At 56.9% G+C, this 22,866-nt stretch overlaps 1 protein-coding gene across 4 annotated transcripts in view; it reads right to left on the minus strand.

Annotated features, from left to right (window-relative positions):
• Window positions 1-22,467, minus strand: part of TACC1 (transforming acidic coiled-coil containing protein 1) — a 28,241-nt gene extending 5,774 nt beyond the window's left edge. The window contains exons 1-7 of one of the 4 annotated variants that reach the window (XM_085080842.1): window positions 13,318-13,602; window positions 12,643-12,755; window positions 6,148-7,162; window positions 5,058-5,093; window positions 3,346-3,406; window positions 2,891-3,089; window positions 1,221-1,276 (exon numbers count right to left, since the gene is read on the minus strand). In XM_085080842.1, the coding sequence (XP_084936968.1) occupies window positions 1,221-1,276; window positions 2,891-3,089; window positions 3,346-3,406; window positions 5,058-5,093; window positions 6,148-7,162; window positions 12,643-12,755; window positions 13,318-13,496 (1,659 nt within the window). In that variant the 5' untranslated portion in view covers window positions 13,497-13,602. Of the gene's footprint in view, window positions 1-1,220; window positions 1,277-2,890; window positions 3,090-3,345; window positions 3,407-5,057; window positions 5,094-6,147; window positions 7,163-12,642; window positions 12,756-13,317; window positions 13,603-22,386 lie in introns of those variants that run through there. The other 3 variants (XM_085080843.1, XM_085080845.1, XM_085080844.1) reach the window with 3 other exon arrangements.
• Window positions 22,468-22,866: the final 399 nt, after the last annotated feature.

The following is a 22,866-nucleotide window of genomic DNA, read 5'->3' on the forward strand; positions in this document are numbered from 1 at the left end:
GATTCCTGACTGGATTCTGACCCTATCCCTTCCTCTAGGGGGTCTTGCAGCCTGACAGGCCTCCAGAAACATTTCTCCAAGCCAGGCCGACACCACCGCCTGTTCCTCCTTTCATCACCCAGCCGAGTGACAGCCACACTCATCTCCTTGGGAACGAGCTGCCAGGCCATAAATAGAGAAGTGCTGGGAGGAAGGAGGCAGCCTGCTCCTCACGTTTTGGAAACGAGAGCACTAGAGCACTTCTCCCTTCCCCTCCTCCCCGGCGCTTCAGCTGCAGATCAGTTCAAGCACCCTGAGCCCTTCATGGCTCTTGCAGCTCTGCTGCAGCCATGGCTGGTGCTGGGAGCCTCCCCTGGGGACAGGTTTGGGTTTGGGAACCCTGACACTGAGGAGGTTCATCCCGGTGTGGTTTGGCAGCAGCCTCCCACAGTATCTCCCAAAAGCAGGTACACACCTGGGCACCTTTGGGGTACCTGTGGGGTGACCCCAGCTTGTGTACAGGACCAGAGCCTGCCCATGCTCTCCTGGGCACCAAACAAAAGGTTCTCTTTGCCTCATGTCCTTGTGGGGCTCAGCACAGTTAAATCTGTCTCAGAGAAGTTGGTTTTGCTGATGTTGCTAATCTCATTGTCATCTGCTTGTCAACACGAGCAGCTTTGGCCAGGGGCAGCTAAACTGGCACAGGGTGCCCCCTGCAGCAGGGAGGTCTTGGGGCTCCCCAGGGCATGTCAGGAGTGCCCCAGCACAGCGCTGCTGCTGCTGGGGTGTCAGGGTCAGTGTGGCTGCAGAGACAGGGCTTTTTTACTCTTCCCCCCTCTCTGATGTCAGCTGCCTTCCTGAGAGCAGCAGCTGAGCATCCCTTGCAGCAGGCACCAGTACTGATGGGCTATCACAGCCAGCCCTGGACATTCCACGTGAGACACAACCCGTGTCCAGCAGCTTGTCCCCTCCCCATGGCCTCCTCTGCCCTCTCCCTGTCCTTCAGCCACTTTCCAGCGCAGCCCTGGCTCTGCACCAGTCCTACTCTGTCCCCATTATTCCTCCCTTCCTCCCTCCCTCCCACACCACAGCGCCCACCCAGGAGGGATCAGTCTCTGCCAGGCTCCTCCAGGCCTGCTGGGAAATCTCCACTATTTTTATCAAGTCCCTGCATGGGCTTGACAAGAATTTTATATCCCAAAGAAACTCATTTCAGAAAGGAAAAAGCAAGAAGCACTCACAGGGAAGATGCCAGGCCCATCCTTTTCCATCTGCTTGCAGATCTCCTTTTCAAAACCTACAGGCAACGAAACACAACCTTTTATTGACTTTGAAACAGCACCCTGGGCGCATGCAGATTTTCTGACAGGTAGGAGGGTATCTCAGCCTCTCCATACCCTGAGCTTTCCCTCCCAAAGGTGTCTGTGCCCCCAGCTCTTGCCCTTGCACAAATCATTTTGGTTGGAAAAGCCTCTAAGAGCATTGAGTCCCCAGCACTGCTAAGGTCACCATTAAACCCACAACATGCACCCTGCCAGCCTTCCTGCACTCCTTGAAGTGGCAACCAACACTCCCCTCTGGTGGCAGTTCAGCCTGTGCCCATGTCCTCAGGCCTGCCAGCCATGCCTGGGACCACAGCAGCTGAGGAGGAGGAAGATGCACAGGATGTTCTGAACTTCAGCAGGATGCTGGAACAGACCAGCTGCTCAGAGCACCCCAAAGAGCACAAACATCAGCCTATGCCAGCCAGTCTCAACACCCTTCAAAGGAGCTGCCACACGGCCCCTGCTATTCTTAGCAGCAGACAGGAGATAAAAAACATCTCCCTGCATCTGCAAGGCATGGGACACCCTGACCTGTGGGTCACTGCCTCACAGGACACCCTGCCTGGCATGAGGGGTAATTTATGGACCTGACTCACACAACTGCAGACATGATTCATGTGTTAACCAGGCAGAGAACAGTGTATTTAGAGAGCTCAGCTTGGAAAGGAAGGAGGTAATGTAATGCTGGTGACTGCAGACTTCCCACTGTTTCCCTCCATTTATCCATGTGCCAGCAGCTGCACCCACAGCTCCCAGCCTATCCCTGCAGACAGCACCAACCCCGTGCACCTGCCTGGCCCTGCAAGACCGGCAGCAATAAATAAACCCTCCCAGCTTCTGCCTTGACTGTCAGATTTTCCTCCCCTGAGGACAAAGGACCATTCTCCTCTCCCTGGAGTTGGCAGCCCAGCACAACCATTGGGAGAAATGATTAATGAGTCCCTGAAGAGGGGAGGGGCTGCAAACCCCGCCGTGGTGATCTCTCCTGCTTGCACCTAGGACTTGGCTATTGATTAAATGTCATGTTGCCTGGATTTTAATTATTTTGTAATGGCTTGGTCAGAGAGGCTAATTACACGGGATACTGACAGCAGAATTCCACCAGGAGCTGTAGCATTACTGAGATCTCCATCAACCACAGCCCCTGTACTGGGACACAAGTCCTGGCAAGAATGGTCCTGGCACAGGCTGAGCAGGGACCCTGCAGCCCAGGATGCTCCGAATGCTGGGCAATTGCTCTGCTCAGCTCTCAGCTCGGCTCAGCAGGGTGTCAGGGAGGCACTGGCAGGGAGGACCATGGGGAGGGAGCCTCATGCCTGAGCCACATCCCACTGCAGAGAGTGCTCTGTACCCAAAGTCTAAATAAACACAGCCTGGACCATCATTTTCCATACTGGAAATAGTGCAGGAAAGCAATGGGAGGTTCCATCAGAACCTGCAGCAGCCTTTAGCCCTGTCAGTGTGAATGAACTCTGATGGGGCTGCGCTGCCTCAACAGCACCAATTCCTTGCCAGAGGCTGCAGAGGCTCCCTGGGTGCAGCCACAGCACATTCCCAGAGCTGCAGGCAACAGTGCTGTTCCCTACCTGCCTCTGGTCTGTGCTTTGCTGCAGACACAGGGACGTTTGAGCACTCGAAGTACTCCAGGTCATCTTCTGGCTCGGCCTTCTTCTCCAGCCCAGCTGGTTTCTGTGTGGAGGTGGTGGAGGCCAACTTCTCCTCATCAGTGGCACGTCCATCCCGGTTTGTGATACCTGGGATTTCTGAGATCAACACTCCTTCATTCTGCAGGATCAAAATATGCAGTTAAGCAAGACTAAGCTAATCTGTGGGGATCAGGCCACCCGGTGAGCTGCTGGATACTCTATGAAAACCATGGAAGGCTTAAAATCCACTGGTAAGCTGCTCCCCACCAGCCCTCCTCCCTCCCTTCCCACCAGGAACTTCCCACAGGGAAGATGCCAGCCGGAAGCTCAGCCAGCCCAGCTCTCCCAGCATCCCTGTGCCCAGCCAGCCCCTCTGAGGATGACACCCCACATACCTGAGTGCTGACATCCAGGGCCAGGGGCTGCGCCTCGTGCTGCTTCACCTTGCAGCCGCTCCTGCAGGAGAGAGAAGCAGCAGCTGAGTGGGGCTCAGGGGCAGTGCAGGGGACGTGGGGACGCGTGCAAGTCAGCCCAAGCAGGGGAGGCAGGCCCAGCACTAGCGTTGCACCCGCCGCGTGCCAGCGCCCCACTCACCAGTGAACACCAAGGCACAGCAAGTTCTGGAAGGAACAGAAGGAACAGGCAAACAAAAGACACGACTACACAGCAGTTGGGTTTGTCTGTGAGGTGTTTATTCCTGACGAAGGTAAGGAGCAGAGCAAGGACCCCAAGGGGCTGATGGCGAGAGAGGCGACTGCCAAGGAGCTGGCAAAGAAGAATCTCCCTTGCTGCAGCCTCGCCCCACATGTCCAGCGCAATGGCACCCAAGGCCTCGGTGCATGTCCACTTTCTGCAGGAAGGACCACATCCAGGCTGTCTCATGCCCTGTCCCTGCAGCTGGAGGTTTGTCTGGGACTTCACAGCATCCACATGTCCCACGTGAGTCATGCCCAGCGCACAGTGGGAGAGCACCGGGCAAGGTCTGTGCCTCAACAAACGCTCCAGCGCCTGACGGAAATGCTGTCCCAAGGAGAAGGGACCCTTGGGTGGGAAGTTTTGCCCAAGAAGGTCTTGCAGGTGGTCTCCTTGCCTTTAAGTGAGGAAGCTGTCCCTGCAACTTCATCTCACACTCCTGAAGACACCCATCCAGAGGCCATCTGTGCCACATCCTGGCACACCAGGCATCGGCTCAGAGCAAGGCAGCGGAGGCGCAGTCCCGATGGGAATGAGGGTGGGAGAGCACAAGATTTCTGCTGCATCTCACCCCCTCACATCCCACACTCAGCAATCTCCCAGGCTCGTGGCGATGTCTGACCCCCCAGGAGACACTTGCTGAGCTGGAACAGTCTGACAGCCATTACAGGGAAGGAGTCCCAGCTTTCAGCCTCGGCGCTCCCTGCTATGGGACACGGGCAAAGACTCGAGCAGGACCGCAGTGAGCTGTCCCCAGGTTTATGGAATTGTCCCCACGCACTGTCACTGCACTCTCCACCTCCCCACCCCACCACACACATGCGCAGCAGAGCACAACGAGCGGCATGGCACGGCACACGGAGGTTTCTTTGCACGCTGCCATGCACACCTGGGTCACACTGAAGAATTGCTCTGGACTCTTTTTCTCCCTCATGCCCTGCCATGAGCAGTCAAACTCACCGTGTCCTCACCCTCCTCTGTTCTGCACCCTCTCCTGTGCCAGGGTTATCACAGCACCTGGAAGCTGGTTTGAGCTCCCCCACCCAGCACCAAGATAACAACTCTGGATTGCACAAAAACCTGCTCCCCCTCCAGCAGCTGAAGGTTTTGAGCACTTGTCCACCATCACAAGATGCTGCGAGGCGGCATGCTGCGAGGACAAGCAGAGGCGTGTGCCTCCAGTGCAGCTCAGCTCAGCTCAGCTCAGCTCTCCTTCCTCACTCCCAGACACTCACCAGGCCAGGCCACCCTGGGGACCCCGCCGAGGGGTGTGGGACACAAACCACACAGCAGAGAGCACAAGTCAAAGGGCAGAAGGAGGCAGCATGCCATGGAGACAAGTGGGGCAGCACACACCCAGAGAGAGGACAAAAACAGCAAAGAAGAGAAAAGGAATACAGGAGAGAGTACTTACAACAGAAAACAGAGAAATTTCACTTGCTCAGTAGTCCTGATGCATCAAAGCACGGACAGGGAGAGAGACAGACAGATGGAGAGAAGAAGAGCTTGTGAAAAGACCTGGATGTTAACTCTGCTCTGGAGAAGCACAGTGAACTGCCCAGCTCAGTCTTTGGGAAGGCACACACACACGGGATGCTCTGATCCTACATTTGCTATCCTCAGCAGCAGGGTGGGATCCAAACACAAACCCCACTGCCAGGGCAACATCCTGCTGCCTGTGCTGCTCCAAGGTGACAGAGAGAGTGCAGAAAATTCCCTGCAGCTTCCCCTCCCCATCGGCTCTGCTCACCCACAGCCACACATGGGAACACCAGTTCTTAGAAAAGTTGTATCTCCTCTCTGTAAAGTATTTCCTGGACAAAAACATACAACACAGCCTGAATTTTTCCTTCAAGGTTTTATCTTTCTCTCTGTAAAAACCCACTATCTAATTTTTTCCCTAGAGAATCTGACAGCAGAGTGAGAGTCTACCTGTCCAACCTGTTCTCCTTCTCTGGTATCAAACAGAAATTCAGTGGCAGCTCACAAAATGTCTCAGCTACATCTGACCAACCATACCTACATCCACCAGCTCCTGCACATCCCTGCATGAGTCCAGCAAACCCATACAACCTCCACTATGTGTTTCCTCTGACACCACATCTTCACGTCGCCCCACCAGCTGAACCCCCACAGGGTGTGGGGTGATCCTGTAAAAGAGGTGATCCTGTAAGCAGGTCCCAATTCAGCCTCCCTGCTCTGCTTGGAACTCAGGACACTGGCACTGTTCCAGGACAGTGTCCCCTCTCCTCCCATCAGTGGTACTGACAGGCAGAGGGGAGCTGGCCTCTGCTGGGACTACAGGCACATAAAACTGAGGCAGCAGCAGAACCTGAGGTGCACAGAAGGATTTTGGGCTCGTTCAGGAGGCACTGGGGCAGGAGCACTACCACCACCATCACCACCACCATCACCACCTCGATCACCACCACCACTGCAGCTCTGCCTGCCCACAGGAAAACAGAGGGGGCTGCAGCCCTGGCTCTGCACACACTGGCACTCACGTTATCAGGCGTGACTTGGGCTTCCTGGGGGAGTCTCTGCCTTTCAGGGCATCGTCCTGCATCTCCAGAGTCTGAGATTCAAGGATTTCATTGAGGCTGTTATCCGCAGTGGAGCAAGAGTCAGCGTCAGTGCTGGCAAGTGTCTTGGTGGGCTTGAATGGATCCATGGAGTCAAAGTTATTGGGGTCAAACTGATAAGAGCCCTTGGGGAGAACTGACAAATTTTGTAGTGCTGAGCTGCCATTGAGAGAGTTGAGACCAGGGCTGTCCCAGCACGTGGGACCCTGGGGAGGTGATGGATCTGTAGGACCCCTATCTGCATCCTCAGCTGGCTTCTTGAGGGACTCTCTGTGTCTCTTTGGTGTCAGCTTGCTGGCTGGGATCCTGCTGCCCCTCCTGGGTGAAGCTGGCTTGGTTTCCACCTTCTCTCTCACCTCTGTAAAATCAACCTCAGGTTTCGAGACCTGCCCTGTGGCCTCCAGAGCCAGGTTCCCCCCCAGCTCATCGGGATGGGGAAGGTGTCGTGGGGCTGCTGGGGGGGAGCTCTGTAGCTGGCAGCCCACAAAGGGGTTCACACTCCTGTCACACTGCTCAGGGTCAAGCTGGTAGGATGCTTGGGTCTCCTCTGTGGCTTCATCTGTCTTCCTCCCCAGCGAAGGTGTTTTCCCTTTCCCAAGCTGGTCCTGGGCCAGGGCATCAGCCCTCAGCTGCACCAGCCCTGTGCCAGTGTCCACCGTGTCCCCTCCTGACATGACCTGCTCCCAGGGGGCTGTGCCCACATGGGCTATGGGGCCTGGCTCCACAGTGGGCACAGCGGTGTGACCAGGGTCAGCCTTGCAGCCCAGCCTGGCCAGGGGTTGCATCAGGGGCGAGTTGTCAGGGTCAGTTTCCCTTTTAGCATCCAAACTGGCTTTAGGGGCTCCAATCTCTGGTTGAGCCTCATCTTTGGGGTGCTTCCCAGGCGAGCTGTCCCGGTGGGCTTCCCCTACCAGCAGGTCACCATGGCCACCTGGCTCTGAAAAGATAAAAGGAGATGGTTAAACCCTGACCTGTGGTGCACTCCCTTCCAGAGGGGTTTCTGTTCCCTCCTCACAGCTGCTCCAGGGTCAGATTTTATGGGGGATGCACTGACCCAAAACTCAGCTTCCCTCCTGCCAGATGACAGGGAGTCACTGCTCACCTGGGCAGAGAGTTAAAAATTAGTGAGAAGAGTTCAGGAATGCATGACATGAGACAATACCACAAAATGTGAATAAGCAGGCCCCAGGGAGAAGGGGAATGGAAAGGTGTGCTCAGTGAATGAGCAGAGACAGGCTGAGGAGGGATCTGGGGGTTAGTTGCCCACAGCTGGTGCTGCGGAGCTGGATGTGCACCAGGCAGGATGAGCTGCCTGACACAAGCTGACTCTCCACCTGCACAAATCCTCCTGTAGTCACCACACTGCTGTCAGCATCTTCTAATGACAAATTCTGATCCATGACTTAATCACCATTGCTCCAATCCTTTCCCCTCAATCCTTTTACTGTTTAATCTTTTCTTTGCTATCAAGGGAGGGATAAGATCCTTTTTCTACTGAGGCATCCTGAAAGCTGCACCCACCGAGCACCCAGAGCCTGGACTGTGGCACAGGTGTGCCAAGGCACAAGAGGAAAACATCTGGTGTTTCTCCTGCACCTCATCTGCCCTGGAACAGAGGTGACAGCTGCAGAGGGGAGTTACCTTGAGCATCCATACCATTAGGTGGGGGAATACTAACCACTGGCTCCTGCAGACTCCCCTCCCCAAGCACATCCAGGAAAGGTTTTTCCTATCACCAGGCATTTGCAACCAGCTCGTGTTTGCTGGTAATAGAGCGAGTCACAGGCTGGCAGAAGAAAAGTGAATCAGGCAAATATCTGGTCCCAGGACTAATCCGGGATGTGGAGCCAACAATCCTGACTCAGTGGATGGCTCGTGGTTTGCATAATTGATCCCCAGGATGCTAAAAGCCATGGAAATGAATCATGAGGGTCTGTGTCCTCCCTGAGACTGCAAAAATGCTTCCTCTGACAGCAAAAAAAACCTCCCTCCAAGTAGACGTTGCCTTGATGCTCCAGAAAATGCATCAGTAAACACAAATCCAGTGGATGAGTACTTGGAGTGCAGCCAGGAAACAGTCTGAGGCAGAGCCTGCCAGGCCTTCCCATCATTAGGAACCAGGAAAACCTCCTTAACAGACCCCAAAGAAAACTTTATTACACTTGCTGTGTTGCTCAGCTGTTTGAAGCCTTCCTGAGACAGTCCTGAATAGAAAAACAGACTTCAAAGTCAGGGTAAAAGGACTATTTAAGTGCATTTTGCTTTCCCAGCAGAAGGTTTGGCAGCAGCCATTCTCACAGACATGAGCCCATCCTGGTTTCTAACCCAAGCAATGAGTAATTACTTCTTGAATAACAAGCAGTCGGCACTCAAACCACCTCTCCGTGCTGTGGTGTCTACAGGGTGGAGAGGAAAGGAGTGGTGGCACATGTGGCCATTGCTCAGAATCATTTTGCCACAAAAATCAGAAAGTTTTCCAATTTTGTGATTCCCTCATTTTCTGCACCCAAGAGAGCTCAGCTACTCCACCCCTCCCGCAGCACAGCCCTCCTGCTCAGCCAGTCTGAGAGCCAAGGAACTGGGATATACTGGGAGGCAGGAGGCACAGGTGAAGGGCAGCTCAGGTGCATGCCTGTGGTTTTGGAAATCTTTTGCACCAGAAAAGTCCCTTCTGCAAACTCAGGGGGGTTTTCCCCTAGTTCCTCCCCGTCTGTATTTCTTCCCCCTTCAATGCAGCATGACGGGAGCTCATGTTCCTGTGGGAACAATTACACAGGATGCAGAAAACAGTGGCCTGGAGGCCTTGGGGTGCATAGGGAGAGCCAAGCCCTCTGCTCCAAGCCCCTCAGCTGCTCAGCACTGCTGGGTGTGAGCATGGCGATACCTCAGTGCAGCCCTGGCTCTCCCCCATGGAGCCCTCCCCAGCCCCGGCACGCTGCCTGCAGCTCTCCCTGCTCCTCCTCTGAATGCTCCAACATCCCCAGCTCCCGCCAGCCCCAGGCAGTCACGTTGTGAGCAGCCGTGTTGGCTCCGCACGTACTCCCTCTGCTCACAGCTCCTGCCAGGGAAACCAGTTTGTCCCCCAGCCCTGCAGCTCCCCCTCACTGCTCGAATCCTCCTCTGGGGCCAAAACTGTGCTGAACATCCCATGGGACCCCAGGAGAAGGCAGGCTGGCAGCCACCGACCACACACAGCTCTCCCCCTCAGACCAGCCCTTCCCACGGGAATCCCAGCAGATGCCTCACTGCAGCATCCCAGAAAGGTGACCCTGAGGTCTCCTGTTCCACCTCTGGCACTGTGCCCTGTAGAGGCTGGCAGTTTAGTCCCAGCATGACAATGGGACACTGTCAGGAGCACACCACACACAGTGACTCCAGGTTCTGTCCTAAACACAGACCCAGCACAGGGCATGCTGGATCCCCAAGAACACCCGTTGTCCTGGCTGTGCACAGGCTGCAAACCTGCTCCAGATCCAGGTGAGTACCTGGAGGGGATGCTACAAAGTGAAAACAGAGATTTTTTACTTCCTAAAGAAAAACAGACAGGACAGTCTGGCACCGCAGTAATAGGCACTTTGAGCCCGTGCATTACAATTGCTTCGCTTGTCTTCCTCGGGCTGAAATTAAACACAAACACCAACTTAAACAGCTTTCCAACATGCCATCCCTCAAACGAATCAGGAACACTTGGCAGCGGCAGTGCTGCAAGGCAAAGGCTCAGCACCCTTTCCACCCTGCAGGCAGTGATCCCTGCACAGCCCCTGTGCCAAGCACAGGCAAGAACTGCCCCTCCACTCCCCGGGCCTTGGACTTGGCTCAGGGCAGTGCTCGGTGTCAGTCACACACTTCTGCGTCTCAGCACAGGATATCTGCCCTGTACATCCAGCTCAGCCCTACACCGCCAACGACTTTTTTCCTCTTTTGGCTTTCCGCTTGTGTTTAACAGCCGTTGATCTATTTTTAAATCTATTCTGTTAAGAATTAGCATACCGGCAAACGATGCTGCTAAGGCACCGGAAAACACGTGCCCTGCATCAGACTAACGGCAGCGAGAGCCTGCTCCCAGCACTGATGGCTCCAGATTTGTTGCTTCTGCTCATTTCCTTGTGCAAAATATCTACTGGCAGATGACTGCAGATAACTTGAGTGGGACAGAATTACAGTCCCACTGTCCAAAACAGCAAGAGGAAACTGAGTGGCCATAAACCCTCACTGCAGCCCCTCCAGGGCTGAATTTTTGTCCCCAAGGACAGGGCTTATCACACCCAGGTCACCTTTTGGCTGTGCACAGAGCAGCCAGCCCTGGAGTCACAGCTTCTGTCTTACACATTTCTCACCCTGTTTATTCCCAAGGCAGCGTGAGACTGCAACTATACAGCAGTTAGTGCCTGCTCCTTGCTGTCCCTCAGGTCTGGGGGTGCCTGCCCTCAGGCAGCTCTGGTGCTGCCCCCACACACCCCAGCATGGCCAGCAGCTATTCCTCAGGGACTGCAGGGCAGCAGCTCTCACTGAAAAGCAGCCATTGCACTGGACTGTCTCCATCCTGGCATTTGCTCCCACTGCTGCTCCCAAGCTGCAGCCAGACTGAAGGCTGCTGTGAAGCAGCAGCATCGTGAAGATGAGGCCTTAATGTATGGATCACATTGGTACAGAGATTAAACACCCCAGGGTGTCTCTGCACACTGCAAATGCATCCACTCCTGAACAATCCTTTCTCTCCACCATTCCAGACAAACTGAAGAGACACAGCCAGAGACACAGGCAGGAAAGGGCTGGAGCCAAGTGCAGTGGCACTGTGGTTTGGCTCTGCCGGCTCCAACATCCCACTCTCCGCCAGCCAGCACAGAAAAACAGCTTTTGCCGGAGATCATGCCTGCATCTCCAGAACACTGGGAGCTTTGTGTGCAGGAGCAGCTACTCCCTCACTGCTGAGCAGGAGCTGCTCATCCCAGGACAAGGGGCACAGGCACACACGGGAACAGTGACACCCTGGAGTTTGAGGCAATGCACTTCCCTAAGCTTTGGTGGAAATTGCTTGGAATTTCCCTAAGCTGCTTGGAAAGCCTTTATCTCGCTCTCCCCCTCCCCAGACATTATCCCCAAAGTAAAGATGTCTCTATCATCCCTTCTTAAAAGGATAATTCCAAAAGCTGTGATTACTGGAAACGTGAGCCGAGTGCACCCTCCATCACAGCAAACAAACCCATGTTTCCCACAGGGATGGATAAGCACCCAGATTCACCCCAAAAGCAGAACACAGGAGATGGAGAGCCATGGCGTCCTTTTACTGCCATGGTCCACAGTGCCTGGGCTCCTGCACAGTCTGGATTGAGCCCATGTGCTCTGAAACCAGCCCTGCAGGAAGTTCCCAGCTGCTGCTGTGAGCATTCAAGGAAAGCACAACATTGCACATCACACACCAGGATGTGCAGCAGTGAGGGGCAGGAGAGGGAAGGGAATGCTCAGGATGGCCTGTCCAGGACTTCCTGGCCCACCACATACTGCCCTGTGCCTTGGAGAGGCTGCCCTCCTGCAGATTCCCCCGGGAGCTCACAAACATCCTGACATTGCCCAGCCACCCTGCCCTGCTGAGAGCAGAGGGAAGGGGAGGTCTCCTCCCTGCCCTCCCCCAATAACCTCCAGTGGGTTGTTGCAGCAGTGCCAGAGCTTCAAAGCTTCCTCCTAGCAGCAAAATAAACAGAGATAAACACCAAGATCAGCCATGGACGTTGGCACACACCCCTAAAGAGGTGGGTGTGGAGACAACTGGGAGCTCGGGGCCCTCAAAAGGCCACAGGCTAATATGGGGAGCCACACTCAGGGGAGCAGCAGCAGTGTGGGACACAAGGATAAACCTGCAAAACTGCTCAGGACCCACCAGCAAAGGAAACACCACGCAGCTAGAGCAGATCCCCTGCAATTTCTCAAAAAATGGGGTTTGACAGTGTTGAGCTTTTGCATCTTCAACAGCAGCTACATAGTGAGGACACCTGACACTTAACTCCAGGGAAAAATGGCCTGTGCAATGAAACACCTACTACTGCCCAGCCTGGGGGACACAAACCTGGCATCTTGCCACTCCTGTGCAAGAGCCAGGGGTGAGTGACACATGGGGTACACATGAGAAAGGTCCCACCACCAGCAGCAGTCAGGGCAGACCCCAGGCTGGGAAGTGTCAGGGGAATGTTTAACTGATAAAATAATTCAACAGCATCCTCAGGTTCCTCTCAATCAACCCACCACAGCTCTTTGTGGAGCGCCCAGCCCAGCCCCAGCATTTGAACTGTCCAGGCCATTAACCACCAAAAATGCGGCAGGCATTACTCAAAGCCAGCAAATTCTACTCCTTGACCCCACCCTGCCTTTCTGCCAACGGAGCAGAGCACTGAGAACAGAAGGTGCATGCTGGCTCTTTACCTTGGGTCTTGGCCTCAGACTCTGGTGATCCTGGTGGCTGGCAGAACTCTTTGAGTGGCGGGCAGGTTGGTGTTTCTGCTTCAGGGGTCTCAAAATTATCAGTGGAGTCCGAGCTGCCGAGGGGGGGAAAAGAGTGAAGAATTACTGCATTCAGGGCTACATCTGAAATCCTCCACAACACCTATGCGCCTAGCCAGGCCAGCGGCTGGCCGTGGGCATCCGGGGTGGCCACTCGCTCCTGTCCAGCGGGACATGCTAGCAAACGGAAAAGGGAGAGCAGGTGAAACATCATCGCGAGCAGCCCCCTGTGCGTCCCCAGCCCTGTGGGAGGCTTCTGCCAGGTCATTCCCCAGCTGAGCACACAGCACGGGCCTCCAAGGACGCGCAGCCCCGCAGCATCTCCCACGCCGCTCCGGAGGCTGCCGCGGGAAGCGAGCCCGGCTGCTCCGGCCCTGTGTTCCCCAGCATCCTCCAGGAAGCAGCGTTCGGCTCCGGCCCCGGCCCGCCCAGCCCCCGGCGCGGCGCGGCGCGGTGCGGTGCGGGATCCCCGGCAGGCAGGCAGCGAGCGGGGAGCGAGGGGCGCACGGGGAGAGCCCGGGGAGGACGCGTGGGCTTCACGCGTGGGTGCGGCTGCCGCGGGAGGGCGGGCAGGGGAAGGGGCCGCGGGTCACTTGCCTAAAGCCGAGGGCCGAACCCCCCGCCGGCGGGTCCTGGTCCTCATCATCATTCTCATCCTCCTCGGCGGCACCGGCGCCGCCGTCCCCCTCCTCGGGGCTTCCCCCGCCGCGCACCGCCGACCATGTCCAGCGGGCCCACTGCACCGGCGAGAGGATCTGCCAGGCGCTGAACGCCATCGGCCCCGCTCCGCTGCCCGCTCCGCTCCCCGCCGGGCTCACTGCGGCCGCGCCGCCGCCCCCATCGCGCCCCGCTCCGCTCCGCTCGGCTCTGCCGCCCGCCCCCGCACCGCGCTACTGGCGGCGGGGAGCGCCCGCCCCCGGCACCGCCCGCCGGGAGGGACCGGGACCAGCCCCGGCACCCCGCGGCACCCCCCGGCCGCAGGGATGGATGAGGGGCGATGCGGGTAGCGTCCCTGATCCCCCGCCCCTGACAGCCGCCGCTCTTCTTTCCTATGCGAACTCGCAAATTCACCTCTTTCTGCCCAAAGGCGGGGCCAGGGCAGAAAGAGGTGTCACTCCTGTCACCCTCCGGGACGCCCTGCCTTTCTCCCCTCCCGCCCCCCCCCCGCCACAGGGAGCCCCGACGGGAGAGGGCAGGAGACCGTGAAACCGGATCCCCCCCAGTTTATCCCACATTTATTTGGCTGCACCTGTGCTGCCACAGAGCCGGAAGGACACAGATTCCTTCCACTCTGGACGTGCCAGAGAAGCCCCCACGCTGGTGGGGAGCTGCCCTGGGGGGAGAGCAGCTTCCAGGAATCCTCGCTTCGCCCAGGAAGATTCGGTACCACCAGGAAAGTGGGGTTTTCCTCTGGGAAACCTTGCCCAGGGAAGGGAGTTTCCCAAAGTGGAGGAGCCAAACACAGGTGGACAGGGGCAGAGGGGAGGGAAACACCTGCCCTTTCCATTTTCCAAGGCAATATCGGCCTCAACAGCCCCGGCTGATGCTATATCCTTCCGTGGCTGCAAGTTTATTTATTTATTAAACCATTGTTGTTTAAAAATAACAGCCAGCATTTCCCACAGAAATCAACCTTGCTGGCCTCCCTCAGGAGCTTTCCCTCAGGAACTTTCCCCCTAACGAGGGCTCCCACTCCCAAATTCATCACCTCCCACACACTTGCTAGAGAGAGGAGTATAACATTACTGACGCCGTGCAGCAGCCACAGCACTGTGAGGAATGTCCAGGGCGCTGGCAGCAGATCTGTCATGGGCAGCAGCATATTGTTGGCTCTGGACAGTTAGCAGCTCACTGGAACCCCGACTGATTTACCCTGGTCCCAGCAATGGGATGATCTTGGAAATGGCAGACAACTGTCCCGCTGAGAAACAAGCCCTGCCTGTGGCAGAGAAGAGCTGCTGGCCCTCGCTGACCACACCAAGAGCTCACATGGCAGGCTGAGCCCACGGCCAGTGCTTCCCTGTGAGTCACCAGGCAGCTCCGAGAGCTGGGAATGCCTCTGCATGAACAGAGAGGCCTCTGGGGCAGAGCAGACCTGTCCATCTGGTCTGGCTGCCTCTGACACCATCCTCTGTCAGATGCTTCAAAGGGCTCATTCCTCACTGTTGAGCATCTCAAATAACCTCCCTGCAGGGATCCTTTCTCCCAGGTTTCCACCTCTTGGTGTCCTGATTAAATATATGTGTCATTCCTGCATGCTTTTACTGTCCATCCACTTTAAAAGAAAATCTCTTACCCCCTTCCACAACACTTCTAAACTTCCCCAAAGATTTCTCTGGGTGAACCAAAGCTGAGGTGCTGTCAGTTCCCACCACAGGTCAGTGGCAGGAGAAGCACACAGGGAACACCTCAGCCATTGCATTGGGTTGCCCCCCACATCCCCAGGGCCTGGGGGACAAGGGGTCCTGCACACCCCTGCTGCCATGGAGAGGACATGGAGCAAGAGGGGCCTGCATGGCTCTTAGCGAAGCTTAGCCAAAAACCATGAGGCTAAAGCAAAAGCAGAAGCTCAACATCCTGTTGCCCACGGCTGCTGTGAGCAGACCACAGCCCACTTCCCTGCTCCAAAGCAGCAGAGCTGATTTCTGCAGATGAATTTTACATAAGATCTCCAGCGTGAGCCGCGCTGCAGCGATGCGCTGCAGCCTGACCTCATCCTCCTCCTGCTCCTGCTTCCCCTTCCCACCTCCCACTGAACCAAGGACCAGCAGGAGTGACGGCATCACCACGTAGTGAACCAGCTGACGAGTTCTGCCAGGGATCTCACAGGGAAAGGAGAAACCCAAGTGCAGCAGCAGCAGCAGCACTGGCAGAACAGCAGGAATGAACCACCTCTGCTGCAGAGGGGAAGGAGATGTGTGTGACAAGATGACTGACTCCTACAGCCCCACACTTGCTGGATGAGGGAACTGGGGCACAGGAGTGCAAGAAATCAGCAGGATCTGTCCTTGTGCAGTACACACACAGTGCACCCAGTGAGGACCCCCCACACCCACCCACCACCCAAGGCAGGAGTCAGAAGGAACAGGATCAGCAGGACTGAACCACACAGGCTGCAGAGCTTCTGACCTGCAGAGCCCTGGGGCAGGAAGATACCAGAGCAGCAGCAGAGCCTGCTTCCACTTGCTGTTCCCTATGAGCAATTAAGAAAATGCCTCAAGTGGCATTTTCCAGCTTGGCACCTGACCCAGCCTGGCAGCACCGCTGGCTGCAAATCACCACTGAGGAGATAAGCTGACTTTGTCAGTCACACTGGAGGCTCTGGCTGCCAAATGCTGCTTGGCACAGTCAGCAAACACATCTCTGCAGAGCAGGGAGGATGCTGACCTGTTTAAAAACACCTGCCAGCAGTTTCCATCTACAGTGAGATGCAGCCCACACAGGCAGCAGCTGGACAGGCTGTCCTTGGCATTGCTGTCACCTCCCTCACTGCTGTCACAGGACTCACTGCGCCAAGCCCTGCACACACGCAGGGCTCAGGGCCAGGGAATGTACAGCCCATGGATGTCTCTGGCTGTGCTGAACTACCTGGAAACCACCCATGGCTCACACACTGCCTGGACTTTCCAGGAGGGGGAGAGCAGTGGCCCCTGCTGAAGAGAGGACAGGTGAAGACCCAAATATTTTGGAGCTGGAAGAGCCCAAAGCTGGAGCTAGAAGAGCTGGAAGAGGCTGCAAAAAGAGGCAAAACCTTGCTCAGCTTTTCATGTTTATCCTTGCAGGAAGCCAGCTCTATCCAGGGATAACAGCTCTCATCCCGATGGACTTTCCTGGAGTATCCGCTAGGTGTGACAGCCTCCCGGAGCATCTCCCGACTGCATCGCCGGGCGCCCGGCGAACTCGGGCGGACTCTGCTCTCGCTAGAGGGCTCTCCAGGATGGCTTTCCAAGGCTGCCGAGCTCTCCGGCCCCGGGAGCTCAGGGCTGGGGCTGCGCGGCTGCCCGAGGGCTGCCAGCGCCCCGGAGCGGAGAGTTCCTTCTGCTTCTCCTAATCTCGGCAGAGCCTCAGCCTGGACACTCCTGGGCACAGCCTGGACCGAGCAGCACCACACCGAATGCCCTGGGATTCGAGGCAGACAAAACCAACCTCCTCCCATCTCCGGCTCTGCCATCTGCTCGCCGGAGCACAGCAGGAACCAGGGTGTCACCCGCTGCGGCAGCACTCCGGAGCTCCACAGCAATACCCAGCGTGGGACAGAGTTGCCGAGCAGCTCAGCTCCCCTGGGACCCTTCACGGCCTGGGATGTGACAGTTCCCATCGCTACACATTCCATCAAAATAGCTCTACAGAAATAGAAATAAAGGACACAACTGTCACACACGAGCCTGGACACCAGCAGCCAGCCCCGGGCTCCAGCTGCCTTTCCCCACCAGACTGCCAGCAAATGGATAAATACAGACATTTGTGGTTGCACTGAAAAGGACCGATGGGATAATGAATACTCTGCTATTCCTGCATTTTAAAAATGCCAACCACAGCTTAATCTCGCTGATGCACTCATGTGGGTGCAAGCTCATTTCAATAGGAACAGGCTCCAGCCCCATTTCCACATTGATACCGGATGAACACAAGCAGCTGCCTTCATCATGCAGCTTATTGACTCCCCCTTCAACTCCTTTGCTCCATTTGCTAAAAATATCTGTGCTATGTGGCAGGAATGCTTTTATCAGGTGTTTGTCAGGCCTTAGATCCCTGATTTTACTCCAGACTCAGTCATTTTGGGAAATGCAGGCAGCACCTTAACCCATAACCTGAGGGGCCAGCAGGAATGGGGGCAGCAAAGAGTGAGGACAACAGCCAGCGCAGGGACAGGTATCAGGAAGATGATAAAGGGTGGGAGGAACAAAACAAAGTTTGCTCAAGGTGGAGCAAACAGGTGGGAAGAGGAAGCAGCTGAGTCCAACGGGGCAGAAAGAAGCAGCTCCAGCACATACAGGGAACACTAGGATGGGTTTTCCATCAGAGAACACCTCTAATGTCTATGTAGGAGACGACTGCAGGGAAATAAAGGCAGGACCGAGCAGTTACAAGGGCAGAACACACTTGTTTTCCTTGTTTGAGCCCACTGTTTGCAAAGAGCCTTACAGAGTCCCCACTTAAAGAAAACATGACTGTTCTCAAAAATGTTTTGGTTGATTTACAGATAGGTATTTACAGATAAGGTATTTCCACCTTTCCTTTTAATCACAGAGTCTCCCCCTCAGTTCCCAGTGCCTGAGCAGCTCCCACAGCCCAGACTTCCCACAGCTCCCACAGCTTCCCAGCCTCCAGACCCCCCAGCTCCCCCCCTCACCCCAGCCCGGGTGACAGCGCTGGCCCCCACCCCACATCCCAAGGCTGGGGAACGGAGGCACACCAACTTTGCTCCTGGGCTGAGCTGCAGCTGGAAGCTCTGGTCTGCTGGGAGCAGGGATGGGGAGTTCGGGTACCCATGGGTGGGGAGCTAAAGTGTGACTGGAGAAGGAGGGGAGAGGAGAAAGGAGAAAGGCGCTTTCTCCCCGCAAATTAAATTTCACGCTCCGGTTTGCTGCCTCCTCAGCAGCGAGCCCGGCGCGGTCCCGGCGTGGGAAGGAGCCGGCGAGGGGCTGCGGGGGCACCGGACCCACCCCGCACCGCGACCCGCCCTCCTGCCCGCACTCACCGGCGCGGCGGGGCCCGGGGGTCCCGGGGGTCCCGGAGGTGCCGCGGCTCCCGGCTCTCGGCCGCCCCCATTGCCGGGCTCGCTGCCGCCGCTCCCGGAGCGTCCCTCCTCCGCGGGCGGGCGGGAGGGAGGGAGGGCGGGGATCGGCCGGGCTCGGGGGACGGGGGGGCGTTGGGTGCCCGGTGAGCCCGCTGCCACCGTCGGGGGACGCCCCGGGACCCTTGGGCGAGGCAGAACCGCCGCTCCAGGCAGATCCCGGAGCCCCCGGCAGATGAGGAGCTCGGGCAGGAGCTGGCATGGGACAGGGGAAGGGTCTGGTGACAGTGGGAATCAGAGATCCACGGAATCGCTTAGGCTGGAAAAACATCGAGTCCAGCATTAACCCAGCACTGCCGAGGCCACCACTGACCCGTGTGCCTCATCTACATGTCCGCTAAATCCCTCCAAAATTGGTGACTTCACCACTGCCCCGGGCAGCCTGGGCCAGGGCAGCACAACTCTTTCCATGAAGAAATTTTCCCTGTTAACCCAAGATAAACCTCCTCACTTACCAGGGCTCTCACCAGCCACCAGCCCAGCCTCTCACACCACACATTCAATGAGAAATTGGGGTCTGAGCCTCTTGTCCAGGGCACCTGATCACTGTCAAGAAGCCCTGATGAAGTCCTCATGTAATTTCTCCCCTGAGAACAGGCTCTTCCCAAATCTTGCCTTGCAGGAGCAGCCAAACTGCTAGCCCTGATGTCAGGCAGCAGCCAGACCCCTTCATGGGAGTAAGATTTATCATTGCACTTTAAAAGCTCAGAGGTGACCCTGCTAAGAAAACGTCTTGGTTGGAGTTACTTTAATTAAAATGCCCGAGAATGTATCAATTTCTGACAACATTCAGGGCTTTTTACTTTTGAGAAACTGAAAACTGGAATATTAATCTCTTTTTTTTTTTTTCTGTTAGTCAGGGTGTTCTGGCTGGGGTTGCAGTATTTTTTGGCAAGAAAAGCGTCAATGCCCTTGAAAGCTCTCACCTTCCTAAGAAAAAAAATAAACACACAAAAAAACCAACTGAACTTTCCTTGGATAAAAATGTGTCCTGCCAGGCTCAACTGCTCACCTCCCTGTGACAGTGCTCAGCATGCTCTCAGCCGTGCACACCCATGGGGAACCCCCTCTGCGTGCACAGAGCTCCTACAACAGCCCCGACCACCCCAGAGCCCTGAAACGCCCCTGCTAGGAGGAAAAGTTACCTCTGCTGCCGCCGTGCCAGGGGAGAAGGTGGAGGCTGTGGCTGGTCACCATGGTGGGTCACCAGGGCCGAGTCAGGTGACAGCCATGTGGGACATGGCGTGGGGCCCTGCCTGCTGCATGAGGCCAGATAATCCCTGGCAGCGACACAGGCAGGGCTGGGCAGCACCCTGCACCCCTCTGCACAGCCCGGGCACTGCCAGCCCCACTGGTGACACCTTGTCCTGGGATGCTGCAACCTCCTGGCACTGCACCATGGCCACGGGAGTGAAGCAAAACCCATCAGGAAGTGGCTCTGAGGGTGGACCAGGGAGAGGTCTGCTCCAAATCCGTGCCACAGCCTGGCAGCTCCCCCTGGGTCCTGCTCCAACCCCTCTACTTTCCCCTGCCGAGCTCTGCTGGGGAAACTGGGATGCTGGAGGGGAGCTCTGGGGGGATCTCAGGCTGGAGTCAGAAGCCCCAGGCCCTGATGGATTGTGGCAGCAAGTGAAGAAGGTGAGGAGATTACTTTTGAATTCCTAGGCCCAAGGTGCAGAGCTTGGAGTGTGTTTTGGACTGCTCTGACTTCCTGCATGTGTGTAAAGGCCAAACACTGCATATTATGTGCTGTGCTGTGCATCACTGTCCATCTCCTGCACCTTGCAGCCGCGGACAAGCCCTGCATGTCCCTGTGGAGGCAGCGTGCCCAGGGGCCAGGCTCTGGCATGGGCAGAATTCCCAGGGCTCGTCCCCTTCATTCCTCTGCCTTTGGTTTTGAAGGAATTTTCTCCAGCCATTTCTGAGAGGTGCATTTGGAAATGCTGCTCTGCCCAGCTGGGCAAAGCTGGGATGCACACATCTCTATATGTTGGACAGGAACTGCCAGGACCTGCCTGCACTCGAGGCTGGGATGCTGTATCCAGGCTCCAGCAGCTTATCCCAGAAATCAGCTTCCATGAGGCTTTGCTGGGCTGAGGACTGCGACCAAGCGGCAGGAATTCGGCATTTCCTGAGAAGTCCATCCTGTCGGAGCAGGGTTCTAAACTGGAGGGGAGAATCCGACCAGGAGCCAAGGCTCCAGCACACGCACACGTTAGAAACCAGCACTAAAAAATCTGGGCAGGGCCCATGGATGCTGTCGGACGCCAAGCAAGCCGGGGACAGGCGGTGGGTGATGTGCCAGCGCTGTGGCTCCATGCTCTGCGATTTTGGTCGCAGCGCCCACCCTCCTCGGCAGGGCCCCACCCTGTGAGCAGTAAACACACACAGATCGCTGGGAAACTGCTGGCTTTCCGGGCAGGCGCTGGAGGGAAAGTCAGGAACGGGAAGGCACCAAAATTAAATTACGATTATGTAGCACACCAGGAGAGAAAACCAGTTTCCAGACCCAAGAACCTTGAGGGCGCATGGTGACGTCCTTCACCACACTCCCCAGAACTCCCTCAACCTGACAAACTGGCAAAAAATAACCTGATTAAGCTTCTCTCAGCTCCTCAGGACAACGGGGTGGGTCAGTGCCACCATCTGTGAGCCACAACCTCGACCTTGGAGCAGTGACAGGTCCTGTTCAGACCCCCAGTGCAGCCCCCAGTCCCACTGCAGGGTCTGGAAGTGATCAAAACTGCATGAGAGGCTTTGCTTTCCAGATCTGCCAAGTGTCACAAGACTGTAAATAGTCACATGCAGCCAGTGGCACAGAACCCTGCCCGGGGAGCTGTCCCCTGCCGGCAGGGCTGGCGGTGCCCACAGGGCTGGGTGCTGCTCACACAACAGCCACGCTGCAGAGCAGCCAGATGTGCCCCAGCTGTGAGCTCCTACTCTTCGCTGGCAGAGCTCAGCTCAGGTGGGGTTCCTGCACCCCCGGCTCGTCCAGGACCCCCAGGAACATTGGAGCTGACCGGCGGGATGCCTGTGGTCTGCAAGGGGGCGGATAGTAATAATTGTTCTAATTCCATGGAAATTTCCATGTGCTTGGGAAAGTGGCAGCCAAACCCTTCTGCTGCCCGAGGCAGAGGTTTGTTGTTGTTCCCAGGGACTGTGACTAAGGGCCCGGTCTGTCACATGGATGGTGTTTAAATGCCTCCTCGGAGCCTCCCGTCTAAATGCCACCAGCTCCAAACCTGCCCGGAGCCGGCACCAGCAGGCTGGGATGTACCTGCAGCATAATCGTAATCCTGGGAGTACCTGAAGCACGTCAGCTCTGCCCACTGGTGCTGGCAGAGCAGAAGCACAGCGCCTCGGAGGGAGGACGCTGTGCCTGAGCCCTGCTCCACCTGTGCTTGCTCAGCGCTCTGGTGTCATCTCCCCTTCCCGAGGGTCCCGAGGGAGGGCAGGCGGCGTGGAGCTGCGTGCCAGCACACATCATCCAGTCTGGCTCTGGCAGCTCCTCCTTAGCAACCCAAACAGAGCCACAACAGGGGCCTGGCGGCAGATCGCATCTCGGCCAGCGCGGAGGCTCTGGAGGAGAGCCCGGCGTGCCCACACGGCCCAGCTGCCCGCTCGGCAGGTGTCCTGCTCTGCCTGGGAAAGCACCATGCCCGAGCTCTCGGGCAGGGCAAAGCGGCAGGAGGCTGTGCTATTCAAAGATGTGTTCCAAGGTCTGCCATCGCAGAGGGCTGCTGGAGCTGGGGACCAGCTCTGCACCTTGGGCAGTCGAGGAGCCCTCGGTCCCTGCTCTCCTCCCTCCAGCCTGATGCAGGCAAGTGCTGGGTGAGTGTCCCAGCCCTCAGCTCCCTTCTCCTTCCTACCTTTGCAGCCGCAGACTTGTCCCAAGCTCTGTCACTCTCTGCTACCTGTCCCGGGGCTCCTTCGAAAGCCACTTGCATAAGCAGCTGCCTGGAAAGGAGCAGGGAGGAAGGAAGGGGATGGACGGGGTGGGGAGGGCCGGGCGGCGGCGGGTGTCTCTGCACCCTGTAGCCGGGGGCGAAGGAAGGAGGATGTTTTGTAATATTTGGCGAGCTCTTCCACGGGCAGGGAAAGGAAAGCGGCGAGCGCACGGCGCTGGGTGAACCATCCGCACTCCGCCGGTACCGGCGCTTCTCGGCTGAACGCCTGCATCTCATGCCGGCTCCTGCCGGGGCCCCACTGGTGTCATGCCGTAAAAATGTGCTCTGGACTGGAATTTGGCAGCCTGGCCCCTGGCGGGGAGGCAACCTCTCCGCTTACAGAGGGAGTGGGAGCTGCGACCCTGGGGCTGTAGGGAGAGGTGATGGGGAGCTGTTCCTGAG

The sequence above is a fragment of the Lichenostomus cassidix genome, chromosome 22, assembly GCF_008360975.1.
Source record: "Lichenostomus cassidix isolate B80296 chromosome 22, HeHo_3.0, whole genome shotgun sequence".
In the NCBI taxonomy this organism is placed as follows: domain Eukaryota; kingdom Metazoa; phylum Chordata; class Aves; order Passeriformes; family Meliphagidae; genus Lichenostomus; species Lichenostomus cassidix.